This window comes from Ursus arctos, unplaced genomic scaffold, assembly GCF_023065955.2.
Source record: "Ursus arctos isolate Adak ecotype North America unplaced genomic scaffold, UrsArc2.0 scaffold_21, whole genome shotgun sequence".
Classification (NCBI taxonomy): Eukaryota; Metazoa; Chordata; class Mammalia; order Carnivora; family Ursidae; genus Ursus; species Ursus arctos.
This window is the reverse complement of record NW_026622886.1, coordinates 10,787,798-10,813,618: the sequence shown is the minus strand read 5'-3', so window position 1 is coordinate 10,813,618 and position 25,821 is coordinate 10,787,798. Positions and strand designations below refer to the sequence as shown.

Here is a 25,821-nt window from a genome sequence, read left to right as displayed (position 1 = left end):
AAAACTCATTACTTTTTATGCTATGATTTAGAGAAAATCAATCCTCTAAATACTGAAATATAAAGGCTAGACAAACAGCACATCAGTTTCAGTTAGACGGCTTAGATAAGCTGACTAAAGCAAACAAAACATTTTACTCTAATGCTTTGGCAAAATGCCTTTCAACAAATTCCAAGTAAGGATCATAGAAGATTTAAGAAGTTCACTGTTGCATTTAGAGACCTGAAAAGCTACTGTAAAGTAACATTAAAGCAAAAGTTTCAAATTTAATAACATTTATGTCTCAGATGTAATATATTTGTGTGTATCAAACCTGAAGATTTTATTTTAACCCTCTAAGTATGAAAATGTCAAAGAAAGGTGAGTCATATTTATATGCACAGCAATTGGGAAGAAGACCAAAAAACCGGATTTGTCTACATGGTGGTAGCCAGAATGCTTGCTTCATTTTATTATTTAAAAGTGATGAAGCATTAAGAGAAGGGAAATAATAAAAATGAACACTGGAGGCCAAAACACGAAAAGCAGTCTCTGTAAAGGATATCCTTTTGGTTTTTTTCTTAAGATTTATTTATTTATTTTTAGAGAGAGAGAGTGTGCAAGTGGGAGGGGCAGAGGGAGAAACGAGAGAGAATCTCAAGCAGACTTCCTGCTGAGCACAGAGGATGATGAAGGACTCAATCTCACAACCCTAAGATCATGACCTGAGCCAAAACCAAGAGTCGGACACTTAACCAACTGTGTCACCAAGGTACCCCTATAGGATATTCTTTTTTTTTTTTTTTTAAGATTTTATTTATTTATTTGACAGAGACAGCCAGCGAGAGAGGGAACACAAGCAGGGGGAGTGGGACAGGAAGAAGCAGGCTCCCAGCGGAGCAGGAAGCCCGATGCGGGGCTCGATCCCAGGACCCTGAGATCAGGCCCTGAGCTGACGGCAGACGCTTAACGACTGAGCCACCCAGGCACCCCTATAGGATATTCTTTAAAACCAAAGTTTCTATGAACTTCCAACTAGAGAACAGAAGATGAAAATATGACTGTGTACTTGCATTCCTAAATATTTATTTTCTTGAATCATAGAAATGGTGAGGGAGGATGATAACATTTACATCCATACCCAGGGGTATACATTTTCTCATGCCAAAATTTAGAGGATGCAGTGCAAAGAATATGTAAGATTAGTGCACTTATGTGCTAACCATAAACCAGTATGGAAGCCTAAACATGGCTATAGGAAAAAAATCCAGCATTTTTACACGGACAATGACTCAAAATGATTTTATTCTAGCACACTCATTTTATAGATAATAAAACTAAAGTCCTGGGAATAGGTTTTAAGTTCCTGCTTAAGGTCAAAAAACTTGTAAGTAACTCTAGTCCAGTGTTTTCTACCACCCTATAAAGCCAAAATTATTTTGCCAGCATGGACCAGTGGAAAGAGCTGGGAGTCAGCAAACAGGTTGTAATTCTGATTTTCTGCAAACAAACTGATGAAATTGGACAAGTCACCTCACCTAGGTCCGTTTTCTCACCTACAAAAGGTGGTTAATAGTATCTGTTCTCCATATGTAAAGGTCAAGCTATCATAAAATTAGAATACACGTTATTCAAAGTAAGAAACTTTAAGCAAATGTATTTTAAAAGTCTGAATTCTTATGATTTTGAAAGTCCTAAGCAAAAGAACAGCTGTTACTGAAAACTTTTAAAACAATTCTTTCGAAATGAAACAAGATTAGAAAGAAAACAGAAAGAAATGAACTTAAAGAAAAAGAAGCTAATGCTTTAGGGGTTTTGTTGTTGTTTTTTGTTTTGATTTTTACCAGAAATTAATCTCCCAGTAGCTTAACTTCACCCTGCTTTGGCTAGTCTTAACTCCACTGAATTCTGGTAATTCTATATATAGACAAAAAACTACCCCTAATACAATTTAAGTACTGAAACAAAAGGCTTGAAAATATTGTGGATCAAGTCTTACTTTTAGTAAGATTCCCTAAATTCCCAGAACCTAACCAAAAAAGTTAGCTTTACACTTGTATAATCACCTGACATGAGAATTTTCTATTTTTTACCTTGCTGGTGATATAAGGGTAAGAAGATGGCAATTATAAAATAAAAAGAGGGGCGCCTGGGTGGTTCAGTGGTTAAGCGTCTGCCTTCGGCTCAGGGCGTGATCCCGACGTTCTGGGATCCAGCCCCACATCAGGCTCCTCTGCTGGAGGCCTGCTTCTTCCTCTCCCACTCCCCCTGCTTGTGTTCCCTCTCTCACTGGCTGTCTCTATCTCTGTCAAATAAATAAAAAATCTTAACAAAATAAATAAATAAAAAATAAATAAATAAAATAACCAAGTCTTTATGATTATGATTTCATAATAAGCTAGTTCTCTAGTGTTAAGTTCTTTATAAATAAATACAAATAATGATACCCTGACTGAAAAATTCTAATGCAGTTAATTTTTAAAATCTTCTGGCTCTTTAAAAGTCTGTAGCCAGCAATATACTATGTCGAACATATGGTTATATTTGTATTACCACAGAAAAAGTGAAGGAATTTTTTTGAAATCTGAAACTTTAAAAAATTTTAACAGAGGGACTGCTTTTGAAATTCAGAATTCCTAGAATTCTTGTTACTCAAATGACAAGCCAGTAAATCCTCCGCATGATTTCCAGAAAGCAGTTTCTCAATTTAATTTACAGAAACTAATGAATACCTAGATTATTTTCCTGATCTCAGTGGAAACTCTACCAGAGTACCCAAGGCCAGGAGACAACCTCAGAAAGCCTGTTCTATACTAAGACTTATACATATCATATATAAGTATATCTGAAATAAGACATTTTAAAAGCTTATAGATAAATTTTCTCTTTTTCCTCACTCTTGGTGGGAACGTAGCCTGGTGTGGCCACTCTGGAAAACAGAATGGAGGTTCCTCAGAAAGTTAAAAATAGAACTACCCTACAATCTAGCAATTGCACTACTAGGTTATTTACCGTGGGAATACAAAAATACAAATTCAAAAGGATACATGCATCCCAGTGTTTATATCAGCATTAGCTACAATGGCCAAACTATGGAAATAGCCCAAATGTTCATCAAGTGATGAAGAGATAAAGAAGATGTGGTCTGTGTGTATACACATACACACACACACACACACACACACACACAGGAATATCACTAAGCCATAAAAAGAAAGAAATCTTGCCATTTGCAATGACATAGATGGAGAGTACCATGCTAAGTGAAGTAAGTCAGAGAAAGACAAATGCCATATGATTTCACTCATATGGGGAATTTAAGAGACAAACAAATGAACATAGGGGAAAAAAGAGAGAGAGGCAAACCAAGAAACAGACTCTTAGCTGTAGAGAACAAACTCGTAGTTCCCAGAATGGAGGTGCATGGGGGGAAATGAGTGAAACAGGTGAAGGGGATTAAGAGTACACTTCTCCTGATGAGCACTGAGTCAGATATGGAAGTGCTGGAGCGCTGTATAATAACACCTGAAACTAATATTACATTAATGTTAACTAACTGGAATTTAAATACAAACTTAAAAACTTTCTCTGTTGATGTTATAATGAACAGTAGCGTGTGAATAAAAGTGGCGAACATGGAAAATAAATTATCTGAAGGTGCAAGACCGTAGGGTGGACATTTATAATCTACTTACCCTGTAGAAGAGATGCAATGAACGCAGTTGCTACGCTGCCAGAGCACAACAGGACGGAATGGTCAAGATAGGATTTCCCCTCTGGAATCCAGCCCAGTATAATCGCTGCCACAGCTGCTAGAAAACCAACCACTGTCGCTTGAACCTAAACATTGTTTCAGAAAACCCAACTGAATTATTCATTTCACAAACAGTTTTTACTTGATTATGTAAATACCCATACCAAAGGTCAGAAGAAAGTAGTGCGTCCGTCCAGTCATTGAGCTGCATCATTACCTTTTGAAGAAGCCGCTTATTTTAGTTGTAATATTCCCTAAGGCACTGAGTTCTTAAACTGCCATAATCTGGCGCCAGTGGGTATGGGAAGGGGTCCAGGAATCTGGTTTTATCAAGCACCCCAGATGAGTTGGACGGTGTAATCCACAGATCATCTAAGAAGATACCACCTTTAAGACTTAAAGGTACCCAATCCTTATAACTGAAGTTTGACTCCAGAGGCAGTGGTGGTAAGAGATTGGATTTTATGATCAAATGATAGGAGTGTGCCTCCTGGCCGTATCACCCAATCTTGTGGCAAGTTATTTAAATTCGTTCATTCAACAAGTACTTATTGAGAATCTAGGGGCGCCTGGGCTCAGTCAGTTAAGCATCTGTCTTTGGCTCAGGTCATGATCCCAGGGTCCTGAGATAGAATTCTGCATCGGGCTCCTTGCTCAGCGGGGAGCCTGCTTCTCCCTCTGCCTGCCACTCCCCCTGCTTGTGCTCTCTCTCTAGCAAATAAAAAAATAAAATAAAATCTTTAGAATCTATACAAGGCATTTGGTCTTGGGCCACACGGTGCTCAAAATAAATCTATTCCCTGTTCTCCCCCTGCTGTTGGTGGGTGGGTGGGACAGACATTAAAAAGTAACCTCACAAATAACCATAATCATGATATGTAAAGTGACAAAAGTAATATCAAATTTGAAAACTGAGATTTCGGTGAGTTACATAAATATAAAAGTGCTTCCCACAGTGCTGGTACAAAGCAAGCCGGCAACTAAAGAAGGTAACACTGACTGGGAACTCTTAGAATCCTGTTAAGTACAAGGTGAGAACTAAAGAAGCCCTAAGGGAATCCAATTCACAGATTCCTAATTGTGCTTGTGTCCTGGACTCCTTTGACAGTCTGGCAAAAATTTTGTAAAGATTCTGTTCTCTATGAAAACAAAGATGCACGCAAGATTTGAGAAGAATCTCTAGGTGCTCACAGACGCTCTGAAGCTGATCCATGTGGTGGAAAACCAGCGCCATCTCTGGCTCCCATCCTGACCAAAGCTGCAGGGAGGGAAGATGACAAGGGAAGGGTGCAGACGAAGAGTGGGAAGAAAAATTGAAAGCTGGGATGGGAGTTCTTAGAATGATGTGATGAATAATTTACACTACCACTTGTATTACTTGGTAAGAGTTTAGAATATTTAAAGAATAAAATGGAATATATTTTCAAATTTTAATTTATATATTAATTTATAGTAGCCTTCTTGTTGTTAAATATTTATTACCCCTGAGTAGGTTCCTACAATTTCAAGCTGGAGAAGAACATTGACATCTCTAATGCAATACTGTGATTCAAAAGAAAGGGGCGAAGAAGCCCAGAGAAGTTAAGTAAATTAACAAAGTTTATACAGCTGGTTAACGTTAGAGCTGAGATTAAATCCCAGACTTTCTTATTTCTAACCCTGAGATCTTAGAAGCAGCTGCACAGATATTTTTTTAAAGCCCATATTCCAAAATTCTTTTATTTCTATGTCTTCAAAATGCAATACATGAAATTACTTTTCTGCAACCATGTTTCTCAATATGATGTCTCAATTGAGCTAACATTAAAATTAGTGAGTGTTCCTTAAGCCCACTTGCTAGAGTGTTACTAGGGGGCTGCAGTCCTGTGTCTTGGTCACAATAGGAAGTAGCTAGGGAGGAAGAGACATTCACCTGAGATCAGAAGGAGCTGTAGATAATCTATATATAATCTACGATTTAGTGTATATGTAACTGACATCTAATGTGCTCATTTATATGAACACTAGTAACAACAACAAATTAGGAAAAACTCATTTTAAATAAACATATGACTATAATATATAAAAGTTTAAAGATTTACTTTAAAAAATCAAAGTAGAAAAATAAAACCTAAGCAATGAAGTGCTAAATATTTGTTTGTATAGATACTAACTCAAATACTCAAATTCTGGCTCTATAACACAGGATTAAAAATTTATATATTTTTCTCTTTTTATCATTTTTCATATTTGGAAAAACCTGATCAATTTCCAGAGAAAGAAAACTTTTTAGAGGTCATGAGTATCCATTTATTCTATCACTTTTTCATGGTACTAAATTATTGTTTTGGGTCCCCTGAAATAATTAGCTGGTAAACTTAATCGCACCAAAATTTATTCCACTCTTACAAGTAAAACCCAAGATGTATAAACCCAGGATCTGTAAACAAATATATGCATCACTTACCTGCTTTAAAGCCAAGTTGCCAATTATGAGGTTCCACTTTTCAATGGGCGAATCCATCTTCCCAATATTTACCTGTTAAAATAGATAACTTTCATCATCTATCACTGACTGATCTATATGCTTTCACTGTTTAAACAGGTATATGAAGTCTTAAAGCCAAAGATAATTCTTTAGTAAATCTGATGAACTCACACTGTACTTGAAATATAATTCTGAATTCACTACCAGTCTTGTATCTCACATTTAGCTTGCCCAAGATGTTTAGAAAAACATTTTTTTTAATTTAATTACTAGCTCACAAGAACTAGTGGACCAATTAGTACACTGTTTACAATTAACATCATCAAATGTTATCCTAACACTCCAAATTTTGTGTACTGAGGCCCAATATAAATCATTACATAATTTTGAACTGCTAGCATTTTATTCGTATCGTGAAACTAATGTAATTTGAAGAATTAGTGAACAGAAAACCCGGGATTAAACAAATCATTTATATGTACATAATTTATATTGGAGTCAAGACTAAAACTGCTAGCAATAAAAAATTCATTCAGTTCATATAAATTTTGATCGTGTAACCTCACTATTAAAATTTATACATCTTTCTGCTAAATGGAAGAATACGCTCTGAAAGATTATTATTCAATTGCTCTATAAGCAAAATCGTTACTTTTCAACCATTTAGGATTCAAAACATGTATATCCAAATCTTCTGAGTTTTTCTAATGCAATCATTTGGAAAGCAGTGAATGATCTTTATTAATAAAAAAATATACTGAGCTGGGTTTCAATTATTCATCATCTGCTTGGTCGTCGAAGATAGGTGAATGGGTAAAGTAGGAGATACATGAGGGCTGTTATTTTTGGGTACTTCATGGACAGACTAGAGTTTAGCTCACTGGCTTCAGACCAGCAGTGCTATGTCAACATTTCCACTACCAATTTGGAAAACAGAATTCTTGAACCTCCCCCTGGGCTCTAGTTTCAAAGTACCCAGCACTGCAAATATTAAGATTTCTCAGTTTTTCAGTATAATTATTCATGCTGTCTTTATTTGCAGATTTCTTCCCTAAGCCTGGAAATCTACATTATTCATGAAATTTGTGTTTGTAGCTCTAACAACTTGGGTTTTTGCTTCAGTGAGTAATAAGGTACAAGCAATGTTTAAAGAGTGAATCTATTTCAGGTTTAGTGTTCAAGAAATAAGCATGAGAGAAATTGGTGTTATTTTTAATAACTTTTAGAAAGAGGTCTGTAGGTATGGGAAGCAATCGAAAATGATTCCATGAAAAAGTATAAGACATCAAGACTCCAGAATTGCTTGATGATCAGTAGAGACGGATTACACATACACTAGGGTCTAGGAGAAGGTGAAGAAAGGTGAGTCACAGAATGAATGGATGCTGTGAATTAAGTAGGCCACTGTGCCAAATTCACTTGGTACCATTGCCACCGGTCCCTTCTAAAGCCTGGAACTATCTTCCTCAAAATCCTCTTTCTTAGAGCTGCAGGTTACAGTCTACCAGCGGCAGGAACTTGCCTAAGATTTGGAAGGCAGAAGCAAAGGAGAGGCCATTATTTCTGTAAGGTCTTAGTAGTCAGACAGAGTTGGCACCCAGAGGTCTACACTGCAATGCACCCATGCCTTTCTTCCCCTGCTCCAGTGCTTCAGGCTACTTCTCTGACCCTCCCATCACAGACCTTTACTTCGCCCACATTTGTGTCAGCCCAAATTGGTCAATTAAATTCCTTTGCCACAATATATACCACGGTAGTTCCACTGACCAAACCCACATAGAACCACATCACACTATTCAATTAATCTGTTTTATAATTGATGAAGATCACAATTTCTAAGTCCCTTCCAGATCTCTAAGTCTCTGAATCTAGAGTCCTTTTAGTCTAACATGAATAATAAATAGCGAGTTAATGTATGATGTGAAATAAAACGTATTTCACATTTATGAAATATAATTTATGGTGTGAAATCACAGTGTATTATGTGAAATAAACACAAAGTGGAATATAGTCACAAATAATAATCATTTTTTTTATAAAGCAAAGATTTTTAGAAGCAAGGATTTTTATTTTTATTTTTTTAAAGATTTTATTTATTTATTCGACAGAGATAGAGACAGCCAGTGAGAGAGGGAACACAAGCAGGGGGAGTGGGAGAGGAAGAAGCAGGCTCATAGCGGAGGAGCCTGATGTGGGGCTCAATTCCATAACGCCGGGATCACACCCTGAGCCGAAGGCAGACGCCCGACCGCTGTGCCACCCAGGTGCCCCAGAAGCAAGGATTTTTAAAACAGAGAAAAGAGAAGTGTTGACCCAAATTTAACTACTTAGGGAAAATACTTATGGAATGGGCATGCGTTGGGGGTGAAAGTGGGAGTTCGGCAGGATACAGAAAATTGACCTTTGTTGCCTCCATATTATAAAAACTGAACCAAAAATTGGGCTGACATACCATACTGTCCAGTGGCCTAGGATTAATATGAACCATCGAAATTTTTCCAGGGTAGAGAAGAAGAATGAGTGTACTTCTAAAGGCCTTTGCTAAACCTACTTTAATTAGATTAACTGACCTGATGATACTCAGCTAGGAAAAACTAAGAACTTGGAAGGTGACAAAATATAGTGGGATATGATCTGATAAAGACGTCTATATAACCCAGATTAATTAATTAATTTTAAAGTACTAGAAAAATAGACCAATATTTTTGCAAAGACACTAGCTAGTTTTAAAGGAAAGAGTAGAGCTGAGGTGGTCAGAGCCTGAAGATATGTTTTGGCCAATGCAGTGGTTTTAATTTTTTGAATCTAAATGCCTTAGGTTGAGTCTGCAGTCTCTACTTCTTATAAAATTTATAAAATTTTATAAAATTTATAAAATCACTACACCCCACTTCTTCATAGATGTATATGTTACTTATCTGACCTGAAGCACAAGAGTTATGGATAGGCTTTAAGATTTATTGGGACTAAAGATAAAAGTGGGTTGGAGTGACCTTGAAATTATAGATTTACAAATACTATAACTCATTTTGGAAAAATACATTTAATATGTAAATAGTTGAAACAAGGGTACTGAAAGTCTCCATTGAAGTATTTGTCATATATATATATATGTATATATATATATATATATATATATGTGTGTGTGTATATATATATATATATATGACTGAGCCACCTAGGCACCCCAATCCCCAATATATATTGGGGTGCCTAGGTGGCTCAGTCACTTAAGCATCTGCCTTTGGCTCAGGTTATGATCCCAGGGGTTCTGGGATCAGCTGCTCGTTGGGCTCCCTGCTCAGCGGGGAGTCTGTTTCTCCCTCTCCCTGCTGCGCCTCCTTGTGCTCTCTAATAAAAAAAAAAAATATATATATATATATATATATATACACACATATATATATTAAATACGTGCTCCCCCAAAAAAGGTATATAAAAAAATAAACCTGAATGTTAACCATTGTTATTTCTGAATGACGGGCTTGTGGATAATTTTTATTTTCTTCTTTGTTCATTAGTGAATTTTCCAAATTTTCATCGCTGAACATGTGGCACTGCTATAATCAAAAATTTTATTTAAAAACACACAACTGGTGAATTTAAAAATCTGGCAACTAGAAAAGGAAATAATCTCAGCTTTTTGTCTATGATTTCTTTCTTAAGATTCCCTATGCAGTTATTCATTAATACATACATTTGTTTAACTCTCTGATCACTTTTTCCTTTAGTTCTTTGAGCTTGTTTACACTAGATGCTTTGAAAGATTCTGTTAAAACCAACATCTGGGCCTGCTTTCAGTCACTTTCCATTGACTGAGTATGAATCTCACTTTTCCTAAATATGAATCACACTTTTGTGTTTCTTCCTATATCTAATAATTTTTGGTTAAACACTAGACAGAGTGATAATGTGTTTCAATGATTCCAATAACGTTATGTTCTTCTAAGTATTACTGGATTCCCTTCTAATAGGCAGTTAATTTGCCTGGTCGCAAACTGCAGACAGACTCTTGTCTCTCTCATAGTGTAGAGCATCTCATACCTTTGCTTTAGCAAAGCTGGTTCTTTCCGCTACCTGCTATTGCTTTTTAGCCTAGCCATTTGGGGATCATCCCTGCACCTGTGTAGTTTCGTGGTCAGCCAAAAATCTGAGCAGAACTTGCACCCAGATTTTGGGGCTCATGCTTTCTACTGTTCTCTTACTGTTGAGATTTCTCCATAAATTTCTACCTGCTCTGTCAGCTCCGAGTTCTGTTATCTAATAATCCAACACAATAAAACTTCCACTTTCTGCCACTAGACCTATGTACAAGTCACAAAAGGCATTTGGTCAAAAAAAAAAAAAAAAAAACCAAAAAACTCACAAATCTTAGCCAATGTATTTGTCTTTTAAGTATAGGCCCCGTTCATGTTTCTGTCTAGTTGGTTTTTGTTTTTGTTTTAAAGATTTTATTTATTTATTTAACAGAGATAGAGACAGCCAGAGAGAGAGGGAACACAAGCAGGGGGAGTGGGAGAGGAAAAAGCAGTCTCATAGCAGAGGAGCCTGATGTGGGGCTCGATCCCATAACGCCAGGATCATGCCCTGAGCCGAAGGCAGACGCCCAATGACCACGCCACCCAGGCGCCCCTGTTTTGTTTTGCTTTTTGGGTTTATTTTTTATCAGACTCCCTGACCTCTGTCACCTCAAACTGGTCAGACTGTAGGTTTTCTGCCACATGAGATCCAAGGATTGGGGAAGCTCCCTCAGGCAAAAACGCTATGAACACTGCAATTCTTACCCATTGTAGACTAGTCTTTTGAGGGTGAACTCCGCTTCTACCTGTCTTTGACCACTTTCTATTGCCTTCAGTTTGTCTAGGTTCTCTAACTGTTCATCTCTGGAAACGTTCACTCATTACTTCATTCTGCCATTATGATATGAAACCTTATATTTTTTACATGCTTGAAATATTTTATAAAACATAATATGGCAAAATGCACATATACGTACCTGCATACACACACCCTAATATCTTTCTGAATGTGCAGGGGTGATGACGATGCTCGTAACCTTGACCGTGGTAGAGGTTTCACATGTGTATACCATGTACTGAAACTCATCCAGCTGTGGACTTTGCATTTCTGTAGTTGATTGGTGTCAATTATACCTCAGTAAAGCTTCAGACAAAGGGGGGAGTTAAAAATCTAGATGACTGAAACAGTTTTAGATTAAACATAAGGAGTTCCAGTCCACAAAGCTATAGCTGTGGATTGGTATTTATAACTTAAGAAACATACTCTAGGGGCGCCTGGGTGGCTCAGTCATTAAGCGTCTGCTTTCGGCTCAGGGCGTGATCCCGGCGTTCTGGGATCGAGCCCCACCTCGGGCTCCTCCACTGGGAGCCTGCCTCTTCCTCTCCCACTCCCCCTGCTTGTGCTCCCTCTCTCGCTGCCTATGTCTCTCTGTCGAATGAATAAATAAAATCTTTTAAAAAAAATACTCTAAAATTAAGAACTAACAGAAATATGCAGTTTCATTTGTATCTAACAATCAGACAAGAACTTGTAAAATTTAGAATTATGCCAAATTCAGGAAACAATATTGAGATTGTAACTATATCAAAATTATGCTGTAGTTATTAATATCATTATTTGGGGTTTAATTGTTCTGTATTTTAGAAGTTTTACACTCTGAACTGGAAGTCTAACTTAAAATTGTTAGGGAAAGGCTTTGCCCGCTTTTCTACACGCCTCTATTGGAATGTAAGCTCAATAAAGGCAAGAGCATTTTCTGGTTTATGTACTGCTGACTCCCTAGTATACAATAGCACCTGGCGTATTGTAAGGGCTTGAAAATATGTTTTGGATCTAGAATTAAAAAGATAGAATGATGGGGCGCCTGGGTGGCACAGCGGTTGGGCGTCTGCCTTTGGCTCAGGGCGTGATCCCGGTGTTGTGGGATCGAGCCCCACATCAGGCTCCTCCGCTATGAGCCTGCTTCTTCCTCTCCCACTCCCCCTGCCTGTGTTCCCTCTCTCGCTGGCTGTCTCTATCTCTGTCGAATAAATAAATAAATAAATAAATAAATAAATAAATAAATAAATAAAGGTAGAATGATAATTTCAGAGAATTAAGAGTTCTCTGAGAAGATGTTTGAGGCAACAGAAATCAGTTTTGTCTGAAGTGGCGAAGTGCTCCTCAAACCGTGCTAGGCAATTTGCTACTGGAAAATAGATTTATAGGCTTTAAAAATATGTTGTCTTCAGGACAGTGGGTGCCATTTTTGACTCTTTCATATCTAGCATCCAGAAGCAGAAAATTTTAGACTTCAGATAATAGAACTTAAACCCAACAATTTACAGAATCACTGTAGTTGGATTATTTTCTAATTATATACTACTATTATATATCCACAACAATTACCTACCATAATATATATCTACGGTCGAAAAGATTAAAATCCAGGAAAAAAATTTTCAAGTTAATCATTATAATTTAGAGATAAATTTTGACTCAAGTAAGAGGGCAAGATAAAGTTGATTTGAAGTCATCATTATTAAATCTCCCTTGTTAAAATAGGAAACCTTTTTATTGAAATATCTTTTTATCTGAGAACAATTAACCTTTACCTTTATAGAATAACAAGGTTTTTTTTTAAGATTTTATTTATTTATTTGACAGAGGGCGAGCACAAGCAGGCGGAGAGGTGTAGGGGGAGAGAGAGAGAACCAGACCTCTCACTGAGCAGGGAGCCCGACGTAGAACTCGATCCCAGGACCCCACTTTAGTGGCAGGTGGGGCATAAGAGGAAGGGGAGAGGGATTTCATAGGCTGAACTGACAGCCTAGACATTAACTGGATAGAAGGGAGGGAATGATTGGTAAGAAATATAGAAAGCACAGGTAAAGGGAAAGTAATGAATTTAGTTTTGAATGTACTGAGTGGCGTAGACAATTGAAAATTCAGCTCTGGAGGTCAGGAAGGAGGCTGGAGATACAGATCCGAGAGTTAGCAATTAGCAATGTGCAAGCAGTGGTGGACTACGTGAAATTATTGACAGAGAACATGAAACAAGGTACTAATTCTTCAGGAAAACCTCAGATCAAGATAAAGAAAAAGAAACCAAGAAAGTAGACTAAGAGGAAGTCATGAAAGACATGGAAGGAAGATAGTGTGGGGCCTCAACGTCAAGGTTAATAAAAAATTTCAAGTAGAGAACAGTCAGTGAAGAGTCCATTGAAGGTGAGGCTCTGGGGACTTTGCTATTAAGAAGTCTTTAACCTAGGGGGTGCCTGGGTGGCTCAGTCGGTAGTTAAGCATCCAACTCATGATTTCAGCTCAGGTCATGATCTCGAGATCATGGGATGGAGCCCCAAGTCAGGCTCTGCACTCAGCAGGAGTCGGCTTGAGATTCTCTCTCTCCCTCTGCTCCTCCCCGCCTCTCTGCTCCTCTCCCTCTCCCGTCTTCTAAAAAGAAGAAGAAAAAGAAGAGGAAGAGGAGGAGGAAGAAAAAAGAAAGAAGAGAAGAGAAGGAGGAGGAGGAGGAAGAAGTCTTTAACCTAGAGTTGCTTTAACAGTTGATAGAGTATCAGAATTGGAATACAGCTGGCAAAGATTCTCTAGCACTCTGTAAGAATGGTAGTACTCCACCTAGCAAACTTGAGATCAAATTGTCTAAGCAATGAAAATATAAACTAGATGAATATAGTATGTCATCATAGCTTGATGCCATGAGTTACTACTTTTCCATCTATTAATTTGTTTACTTTTACCCCTCTCAAATCCTGAGAAATTTTAAGTGACTACTACCCAGTATTTAATTTCAGCTAATCCATCAGCCAATTCTGTCAACTCTCTCTGAAAATTAGTTCTGGACTCCAACTATACCTCACTATAACACTGCTACAACCGTGGCCCAAGCCAGCATCACCTCTAACCTATACTATTGCAACAGACTTTTAACTTGTCTCTCTGCTTTAGTTTTGGCCCTGTATATCTCTGTCTCAACACAATAGTCAAAATAATCTTAAAAATACCTATCAGATCACAGCACTCCTCTGTTCAAAACCTTCCAATGGCTTTTCATTTCCCACAACAAGCAAAGTCCTTACAATGGCCCACGAGGTGATCTCATGCCCTGTCATCTTCCCTTTCTCTCACTTGGTCCCAGCCCCATTGGCCTCCATGTTGTTCATTTAACACAGTGGTTCTCAAACTTTGACGTATATCAGAATCTCTGGTTAATATACAGATTGCTGGGGCGCCTGGGTGGCACAGTGGTTAGGCGTCTGCCTCCGGCTCAGGGCGTGATCCCGGCGTTATGGGATCGAGCCCCACATCAGGCTCCTCCACTGTGAGCCTGCTTCTTCCTCTCCCACTCCCCCTGCTTGTGTTCCCTCTCTCGCTGGCTGTCTCTATCTCTGTCGAATGAATAAATAAAATCATTTAAAAAAATAATAAAATAAAAAATAAAATAAAATACAGATTGCTGAGCCACACCCCCAGTTTCTGATTCGGTAGCTTTGGGGTGGGGCTGAGAATCTGCATTTCTAACAAGTTGCTAACCGTGTTTATCAGAGACCACACCTGCAGAATCATTGATCTAACATATCAACAGCAGTCCTGCCTCCGGCCCTTGACATTGACTGAGCTGTGCCTATGCTAAATAACCTGAAAAAATAAAAGTAAACAAATTAGTAAACAGAAAAGTAGTAACTCATGGGATCAAGCTATGATAACATAGTATATTCACTTAGTTTATGGGGTCTTCATTGCTTAGAGAACTAAGTAATTTCTTCAGTTAATGACTCAAATATCTTATAATCAGTGACAAAATTCTTGATCTATGGAAGATATTAACTCCACCTCTACCACCCCAAAGAAAGGCCCAGCTAGTTCACTCTGCAGTGAAGATGTTGATCAACTCCTCCCATGGGCTTTGCTTCTAATCAGCTTTGGAGTTCCCCTTTCTTAAATATGAACAAATAAATGTAACCAGACATTTGATGGGAAGGTCTAACATAAAATATAAATGCCACAACAAATAAAGTTTAAATTAAAAGATTAACATTAAATTCATCTTTATTCAGTATTAATGGTAATACAAGCAAGTTAAATTAATTTGTACCATACCCCTTTTCAACCGGCTTCCCTACAGCAGAGCCTGTTTCCAAATGGCATGGCATGTTCCCTCTCTTACTTGAATCTAAACAAATACTGGAGAATGCTCAAGAATGTTGTTTTTAGAAATATTTTCTTTGAGATAGGCTAGCCGAAATTTCAGTTTTCCGGGCAGAGTTATCAAGTTGCTTAAAAGCTTGTATGCTTAACTATATTTATCAGAACAAAGTTCACTCTCCAACAAAATGAAACTAAAGCTACCTTTTAACTTTCATTCCAATAACTTCCTTTTCCTTTAAATGTTGCCAGTTTTGTTTTTCAAGACCTCTTCGTTATTCCCCTCTCTGGCCATAAACCTCTTGGATCAAGTTTTACCTGGCTAACCCACCAGTTCTTAAAGCGTAATGCAAATGTAGATCACTGGGAAAAAAAGATGGTACACGGAACACATGTGTATAATTTCACTAACTCCAAAAACATTGGTAAAACTACATAAAAGGTTTTGTTTTGTTTTTAAGGCAAAAGCTAGTGGTATAATGGACACACATTCTCGCGAACACAAAGTGTGAAAATCAATATTCAGTGGACACCAAATGTCACCATTATATAATGAACTTCTGAGATACTAGAATGTGAAATTTAACCAAATTTTAAAAATTATATTACCATCGCGGCATTACATTTTTTAGAAATCACTTCTTAGCACTGAGAGCTACTAGATCGATCCTGTGGTCACTATACCTCCTATATGTAATTCTATATAGATGCCCACTTTATAACGGAGTCATTAGAGAATCGAGATTGGTTTGGGCTAGTTTTGCCAATTTAGATACTTCTAAGAACGATGGTGTTACCAAATTACTGGACTTTCTTTCCTCTCATACAATAACTGATGAAAGATATTTCCTCTTTAATTCTTAGGTTTGAAGATTTGGTTGATGGTGAGGATGCAATTTCATTGAAGTAATTCCATAAACTGAAGTTTTGTACATTGCTTGATGATGCTTTCTAAATATTTTCAGAGAAGTCTAAGACTGCTGTTCCAGCACATTTTTTAAAATATTTTTACATGTACTTAATGGCTTCACATGATCGCTTGAGAAAACTTTGTCTTTAAACCTTGGATCTAAAAATTTAACGATGGAGCAATGTAACTGGCTTCCAAGATGCAAAAAGTGAGGAATTTCCATCTGTATTCTATCACCAACACAGTTGTTCAGCTTCCTGGTTACCTTTAGATATGCAAATTTCCCCCCTACTTCATAGATGGGCTCATTCACTGCAGCATCTTTAAGCAAACAAAAAAAACCCTAACTTCATATACTAAGGGTACTACAGTTAGTAATAACGACAGCTTAATTTAACGTTAAATGGGTAGATGGTTCATTGAAGTGAACCCCACTAGCAACGTGATTTTAACCAACATGATTTGGTTGCACAATGGTGAACCCCCAACAGATGTTACAGTGAGAGAATGATGTCTTTTGGGCTTCTAAAAATAACTCAGAACCCTGTTACTGGCAACATTTTTAAAAAATGTTTAAACTTTCTGGATGACAATTTAACATATGTAGCTAAAGCCTTAAAAGAATGCATTTTTTTCTGAACACTTTAGTTACAATCTTAGAATATGCCCAAAAGAAATAAAAGAATGCAAAACTGTATGTATAAAAGTATTCATTATAACATTGTTTATAATAGCAAAATATTAGAAACAGCCTATATACCCAATAATAGATGATGGACTAAACTGTAGGAGAACTATAGAAGGGAAAAGTACATAGCCAATAAAAATAATGACATAGGTCTATATTTATTGATATAGAAGGATGATCATGGTATATCTTCAAATGGGTATCACAGATTTTAAGAGAGAATATATATGATTCTTGTTCACTTTAAAAATATACAGTATGCATCTAGTCTATATTATGCCTAACTACGTATAAGTATAGATATCCAAGTACAGACAGATATCCAAGTACAGAAGGATCTATACCAAAATATTAATATATGATTATGTCTAGGTGAAGAATCTGGAGTGGTTTTAAATTTTCTTCTATATAATTATCCCCTTTTCTTCAGTTTTTACAGTAAGCATGTATTACTTTTATAACCACAAAAGGTTTAAATACCAATCAACCAACCATTTAACCACAAAGAATCTCAGTATCTAACTTGTCCCAGGTCTTAAGCACTGATGATAATTGCCAGAATGCCCTGGAGCAAAATGAGGCAAGTATCCTACTTCTCAGGATAAAGGAGAGCCTATAATTCACAAATTAGCTAAGGTAGAGAACTTGAGGGGTATATTATCAGGCATAACTACTTAGCATAACCCTGAGGTCCAGAAATTTGTCAGAGAGACGAAAAAAACTTTCCTGATAATAAATTCTCCTTCCCAGAAAGAAACAGTATATGTAATCTATATACTTAGAGGTAGGAAAAAACTTACTGCAGTGGATAATCTGGATGCCAAGGTCATTTCCAAGTTCCCTTTAAGACCAAGAAGTGCAGGAACTAAAATGAAAACTTCTGTTACCTTTTTGAACACCTCCCAGTGCTGTAAGGAGAAAAACAAAACAGAATTTTCTGACACTCTTTAAAAAAGTTTAGAAAAAACACATTGCTAAAAATCTCAGCCTTCTTTTCCAATGTTGCATCTACATTCTGAATGGCAAGACCGATCATGTATGCAGTGAACATTAAGCTTAATCCTACTCTCCAGAGCTCTGAAGCCTCGAATTGCTTTAGAAGATTGAGTTAAATTGGAAGTGATAGCTGATACAGTCACTATATCCCCAATACCTCTAGCTTGCTACACAACTCTGATACCGTTAAATTTTACTTTATCCCTTAATGAGGACAGGAGTCAGTGTAACTAGTAGTTAAGAGCACAGACTCAAGAACCAGACCATCTGGACTTGAATCTTGGTTCCAACACTAATTACAACAACCCCTCAGGAAAATTACAGTAATATTATTATTTAACTTCGCAGATGAAGAAATAAAGATTCAGAGAAGTTAAACGATTTTCCCAAGGCCAGAAGATGGGCCCAAGGAATGGACCTCGGGAGTTCTGAGTCATCCCATGCTCTGGTCCCCATTTTTAGGGTGTGAGGCAAGAGACTGCAGTACACAGGATCATTTTTAAAAAGCACTAAACTGAAATTAGAAAGTTTGTGATTCTAGGCATGGATCTGTCATAACCTAGCTGCGTAATCCTGGATGAGTCAGGTGTCTTTCGGACCTCCATTTCTTCCTCCACGAAATGAAGATACTGTCTGCCATGTCTAGCCCTTGGGAAAATACCACAAGAATGAAAATAACACGTTAAAGTACTTTATAAAGTGAAAAAAACACACAAGTCACTTACTGACACAATCTGCTACTTTACTAATGCCATTAAGAGGTGACTGTCCCAGTAAGAGACTTTATGGACTAACATATTGATTTGTGCCAATAAATATCAGGAACGCTGCCTTGTCATTAATACCAAGACAGGTGAGAGAAGTAAAACTTAAATCCATCAGATAAATGAAAGAAAAATACAATTTGTCCCCAAAGTTGCCCTAGAGGTTGTTCCAAACAGGTATAGAACTAGGACCAAAAGAGGTTAGGAAATGTTTATCAGATCAGTCTTTAGTAAAATCCTGGTTCAAAGGATTTGCAAGAGAATCCTTCCAGGGTTCAAGCCAGTTAAGGATGAGCCTTTAAAAAGGCTGGGGTGGGGGGAGAGGCAGTTGATCCCAGATTTCCTAACCTGCCAAAAAACTAACAAATAATTTTGTCCATGTTTTATGATGGGTTAATAATTCTGCTGTGCTAGTGGGATATGCCTCCTTCAGAGATGAGAGTGGTGGTGGTGGTGATGATGATGATGATGATGAAAAAGATAATAATACTAACAAATATTAACAATATTCAACATCCACTGGTTGCTTGGTATGTGCCAGGCACTGTTTTCTTTAGGTTTACTCATTTAAGCTTCACAAAAAAACCTATGAGATAGGTATCATTTTTAACAACTCAGGAATTCAGGAATACATTTTACCTAGGTCATCATTTTAAGACAATTTTAGAAACATGAGAATATCCGAATATCCCTATCAGTCTAGCTTCTACATGTCATCACACTTTGGATCTGTTGGGATGAACTCCTTTTGGTTACTCCCATCCTTTCCAAGTTCAATTCAAATTAAATACTCCCATGAGAATTACTGTGAAGTGACTAACACCTCAGCATTGCTATAATAAGAACTCTCCATTATTGATTTCCTATCTCATGCCAAATAAATTCTATATTCTTTCTCCTACACCTGCACAGGTGTGCTTCTAGAAATTCCCAAACTTTCTCAGTTTTCATGACACCCCCTAGGCCAAAAGAAACACCTAAAAGTCCTATTAAGTAGTTGGTCCAAACAATTTAACAAGTACTTATTACCTAACAATTTAGTAGCCATTTGTAGAAATAATAGAAATACATTGAAAAAAATATTTTATGTTGTATCACCATAATTATTTACTAATGGCGTGTGTGTACCTGTTGGTCACTGCACAGCTTCTCAAGCCTTGGAACTGGACACTGCCACCTTCATTTCTTGTCTATATTGGTTTTCGTGTGACACTTGCTTTTTTCCCCAGCACCACTGAAAATCTAGTCATCAAAAGAAATGTGTGATGCAATGTGAAAGTGTTGAACCACCTTGAGTTTGTAGAGTGCCCAAGAAATATCGCTGTGCTTCCTTCACATTTTTTTTAAAATCCCACAGCAACCCTGGAGTGTCCAGAGACAGCATTTGGGATATTTGAGAGTCTTGAGCAGCGGAACAGTACTTCAGTCAAAGAAAAGGGCTTCGCGGTCAGATTACCTCGGTTTGGATTCTGACTCTTACTACTTTTACTGTGTGACTTGTGTGATTTACTGAAGTTTATTTAACCATTCAACTGTTGGAGGCTACCTGGGTTGTATCCAGTTCTTGGCTACTATGAATGAAGCAGCTATAAACATTCATATACAGGATCTGTGGGAACAGAAGTCTTCATTCTCTGGCATAAGTGCCCAGGAAGGCAATCGCTCGGTTATATGATAGTTAACATTTAGTTTTAGTTTTTGTTTGTGTGTGTGTTTGTTTTTAAGAAGCTGTCATGGGGCGCCTGGGTGGCTCAGTCGGTTAAGCGTCAGACTCTTGGTTTCAGCTCAGGTCATGATCCCAGGGTCCTGACATGGACTCCCCCCACTCCCTGCCATCAGGCCCTGCGCTCAACAAGGAGTCTGCCTGTCCCTCCCCCTCTGCCTCTTCCCCAACTCACACATCCACACGCTCTCTCTAAAATAAATAAATAAATAAATAAATAAATAAATAAATAAATAAATAAAATCTTAAAAAAAAACAAAAAACTGTCAAGGTGTTTTCCAGAGTGCCTGTTCTGTTTTACATTCCCATCAGCAATGTATGAGTGATACCACTTTTCTACATGCTTAACAGCATTTCATAGTTTTACTATTTTTACTATAGCCATTCTGACAGGTGTGTAGTGGTATCTCATAGTGATTTTCATTTGCATTTCTCTAATGGCTAAAGATATTAACCATCTCACGTTTATTTGCCATCTGTCCACACTCTTTGGTGAAATGTCTCTATGGCTTTTGCCAATTTTCTCATTTTTTTTTAACTGTTGAGTTTTGAGAGCCCTTTATAGATTCTAGTTTTTTGTCAGGTATGTGGCTCTGTAAATATTTTCTTCCACTCTGCAGCTTGGCTTTTTATCCTTTTAACAAGGTCATTCACAGAACAAAAATGTTATTTGATGAAGTCCAATTTATCCATTTTTCCTTTTATGGATCCTGCTTTTGGTGTCAAGTCTAAGAAATCTTTGCCTAGCCCTAGATCCTGAGAATTTTCTCCTATATTTTTCTAAACATTTTATAGTTTTACATTTCATATTTAAATGTGTGATTCATGTTGAGTTTTTCTTTTTCTTTTTTTTTTTGAGTTTATTTTTCTAGAAAGACTTAGGTTGAGCTATGGATGTCTAATTGCTTCAGCACCCTTGGCTAAAGGGGCTATTTTTTTCTCCACTGCACTTGTCTCAAAAATGAGCTGAATATATTTGTGTGGGTCCATCTCTGAGCTGTCTATTCAGCTGCACGGATCTACACATCTATCCCCCCACCAATACCACAGAGTCTTGACTACTGTAGCCATGTTCATCAGCTTGACCTCAGGTAGAGATCGATCCTTCCCCCTTTATTTTTATTTTTCAAACCTGTTAAAGCTATTCTCTTTTCCTTTGCATTTAATTTTAGAATATTATCTACAAAAAATCTGGAGTTTAAAAAGTTCTGTTAAACACATATATCAGTTTGGGGAAAACTGACATCTTCATTATGTTGAGTCTTCCAAGCCACGAATATGGTATGACTCTCTATTTATTTAGATCATCTTCGGTTACTTTCATCAGGGTTTTATAGCTTTCAGCATACAAGTCCTGTACATATTTTGTTAGATTTATATATAGGTACTTATTTTTTGAAAAATGTTATTGTACCTTTAATTTCAATGTCTACTTAATCATTGTAGCGCACAGAAATAGAACTTATTATTTTTTTTTTTTTGTATGTATTGTGTATCCTATGACCTTGGTGAATTCATGGGCCAGTTCTTTGTAGATTTCTTGGGGTTTTCAAAGTAGGCAATCACATCATCTCCAAACAGCAACAGTTTTAGTTTTTCCTTTCCAATCTGCATGCCTTTTTCCCCCTTGCCTTATTACGCTGCGTTCAATAAAGGTATTGCGTGCAGACATCCTTGCCTTAAACCTGGTCTTCGGGGAAAGACATCTCATATTTCACCATTTAAGTACAATGTTGAGGAAATTCCACTCTCTTCCTAATTATCTGAGAGGTTTTTTTTTTTTTAAATCATGAATGAGTGTTAAATTTTGTCAAATGCTTTTTCTGCATCAGTTGATACTATCATGTGATTTTCTTCTTTAGCCTGTTAATATGGTAAATTACATTAATTTCCAAATATTGAGCCAGACTTGCTTCCTTCACTTGCTCATGATGTATTAAATTCATTTTATATATTGCTGAATTCTATTAGCCAGTGTTTTATTAAGGATTTTTTTGGTCTATATACAGATTAATCTGCAGCTTTAAAGAAAATTGCATTGTCTCTGGTTTTGGTATCTGGGTAATACTAGCTTCTTTAAATGAATTGAAAATTGTTCTCTCCTCTTCGATTTTCCAAATGAGCTTATGTAGAATTAGTATTAATTCTGCTTAAAACATTCAGTAGAATTTTCAGGTGAAATTATCTGGGTCTAAAGATTTCTTTTTTAGGAGTTTTTTAAATTACACATTCAATTTCCTTAGTGGGTACAGAGCTATTCAAATGATCTATTTCATTTTGGGTTCCTTGTGGTAGCTATGTTCTTCAAGGACGCAGTCCTCTTTGTGTAAGTTGTAAAATGTATGTGTGCAGAGTTGTCTGCTGTGTTCCTTCATTGTTCTTTCAATGTCTACAGGATCTATAGTGATATCCCCAATTTCACCCAGATATTGCTTATTTATGTCTTTTTTTTTTTTTGGCAGTATTGCTACAGATTGTCAGTTTTACTGATCTTTTCCAAGAACCAACTATTTGTTTTATCAGTTTTCTCTACTGTTGTCCTGCTTTCAATTTCATTGAAATTTTTGCTTTTATCTTTATTATCCTTTCTTCTGCTTGCTTGGGCTTATTTTGTTCATCTTTTTCTGAGTTTGAGATGAGAGCTTCGATTGTTAGGCTTTTTCCCTCATTCTAACATATGCATTTAATTCTATAAATTGCTTTACCTGTGACTCACACATTTTGATGTTACATTTTCATTTTCATTCAGTTCAATGTTTTTTGACTTTTCTGAGACTTCCCCTTTGAACATGCATTATCTAAACATACGTTGTTTAGTTTCCAGGTATTTGGAAATTTTTGTTTTCTTTCTGTTACTGATTTCTAGTTTGATGACCTTGTAATTGGAGAACATACTCTGAATGATTCCAATACTTTAAACTTGAGGTTTGGTTTACGGCCCAAGATATGGCCTACCTTGGTTTATGATCTATGACAGTTTGAAGAGCGTGCGTATGCTGCTGTTTGGTGGGGTTGGGGAGTGTTCTGTAAATGTTAATTAGGTCTTGTTTGGCTGATGGTGTTGTTGAGTGCTTCTATATCCTTCCTGGTTTTCTATTTGTTCTATCAATTGTTGAGAGAAGGGTGTTGAAGACTCTATTATTGTGGATTTTCCTATTTCTCCTTTCAGTTCTATCAGGAGCTCTCATTATTAGCCAACAAAAATGAAAATCCTGGCACCCTACACGCCCTTCTCTGATATCACCCTGGCTGAAGTGTTGGGGTACCTCACTACTGCCTCTTCCTCCCCAAATTTATTGAGGTATAACTGAAAAAACATAATATATGTAAAGTGTGTAACATGATGATTTCATATACACACACATTGTGAAAGGAGTCCCACCATTGAGTTAATTCACATATCCATTAATTCACATTGTTACCTTTTTCTCTGTTTGGTGAAAATGCTTAAGACCTACGGTCTCATTTAGCAATTATCAATTATACAGTACAGTATTATCAACTATAGTCACCACGCTATACACTAAATCCTCAGAACTTACTCATTTTATAACTGAAAGTTTGTACCTTTTAACCAACCTCTCATTTCCCCCATCCTCCAGCAAGTACTTTTTTACTCTCTTTCTAGAAGTTTGATTTTTTTTTAATTTTTTTTTTTAGATTCCACATATAAGTGATACCATGCAATATTTGTCTTTCTCCATCTGGCATATTTGACTTAGCATAATGCCTTCCACATACATCCATGTTGTTCATTAGAGCCCCAAACTGAGCTTTTGCTGCTCTGGGTGTGTGGGTGGGACCACGGTCTTTTCAGTCATGGTTGGCTAGAGTAGAACAATTCTTGTCTACAAGGTTTCTGTCTCGCTAGATTGCCCCTCTCCTAGTCCTCCAGCTGGAGAGAGCAGGCTTTCCTTCTTGTTGTTTGCACCTGTTGGTATTCCCAGGTTGCTGGCTTCTTTAGCTCCAAATCTGGGATGCAGGAAGCAAAAAGGGCCTAGCCAGACTGCTTTTTTCTTCCCATCTTTCAGAGTCTTCTTACATTTATTTTATATAAAGTTTCCAGGGTTTGGTTTTGTTTTGTTGCTGTACTTAATGGGCAGGATAGGTAACCGTATATTTACTACAGCTTCCCCGAAGTCAAAGTGCATGTGCTACTTTTTAAATAACAACCAGAACCATTACGTCAGAGGGAGTTCTAGTGCCTTCCCGGAATCACAGCTATGTTAAAAGAGATGTTCTCTTTAATACAAACTCTAAAATGATAGCTATGCTTTATAAGGAGACAAACATGCTGATGCCTTCCTAGCTTTGTGAATTGAGAAACTGATGACAAAAATTAGTCTTACATTGATACTGCCCTCTTACCTTCTCTTTGCGCTTTTAAAACACTGGTATTTTGTCCACAAAACTTCAACAAAGTATCTGTTTTCTCTCTGACCGCTCTACTTTCCATATCAGAAAAATAGCCCTAACTCAGACTTCCATGGTTAGAAATACAGCTTAGGTATTGCATCATTCGATCTGAATTCCAAAACACACACAGCAGTACAGTAATAAACAAAGGAAAATGTGAGCACTCTACTATCCTCTATTTCAAAGGAATATTTTCAACATTGCAACAGTACTGTCTTCGTAAAACATAATAGGGTCTCAGGATTTGGCAGACATCAGCTTTCAATAATATTTTAATGTTCGGTATAAATTTACCTAGGAATTACTGGAAGTTTCAAAGGTATTAGCTCAGTTTACTTACATTTTTTTAGATGGATAGGTAGCTGACAGTAATCTCGTTTCATAGATTCTTATAATAGATTAAGTCTATGGATAATCCAAGATACGCATACAGCATGTTACACAGAAAACAGGATTTACCCACAAGACAGGGCTCTGCCATCGTACATTCTTGGGCAAATCATTTAAAACGATTTGTTTATTTTTAGTGAGGGAAGAAAAGACAAAAAGCTTGGACAAGGATATTTCCAATTCTGAATCCTATGATTTAAAACTCAAAGTCTGATTACCAAAATTCAGGAATATGTGTAACAAAGTAGGGTTTATTTTATTTCATGCATTCACGAACAAGGAATTACTGAATGTTTGCTCTATGTAAGGCAATAGGCTGGTTTTTTGGACTGGGTCCTACTTAAGTGGGACCAAACACTATGTGGCCCAACTATCCCACCCAACTCCATTTACCAGTGGTAAGGGGTAAGGGAACTTACATTACTTCAGATTCATAGTTCTCAAACTGGAGCCCACATCAAAATCACCAGAAATAATAAAGCTTGTAAAAATAGTTTGCTGGACCTCATACCAGGTTTCTGATTCAGTAGAGCTGGGATAGAGTCTGAGAATTTGTGTATCTAAGTTCCCAG

At 37.0% G+C, this 25,821-nt stretch overlaps 1 protein-coding gene across 5 annotated transcripts in view; it reads right to left on the bottom strand.

Annotated features, from left to right (window-relative positions):
* SLC41A2 (solute carrier family 41 member 2) overlaps positions 1-25,821 on the bottom strand; it is a 107,618-nt gene that overhangs the window by 49,955 nt on the left and 31,842 nt on the right. For 4 of the 5 annotated variants that reach the window (XM_044384473.3, XM_026499766.4, XM_044384471.3 and 1 more), the window contains exons 3-5: positions 17,761-17,868; positions 6,180-6,251; positions 3,675-3,819 (exon numbers count right to left, since the gene is read on the bottom strand). In XM_044384473.3, the coding sequence (XP_044240408.1) occupies positions 3,675-3,819; positions 6,180-6,251; positions 17,761-17,868 (325 nt within the window). The remainder of the gene's footprint in view (positions 1-3,674; positions 3,820-6,179; positions 6,252-17,760; positions 17,869-25,821) is intronic. The other variant, XM_044384474.3, reaches the window with a different exon arrangement.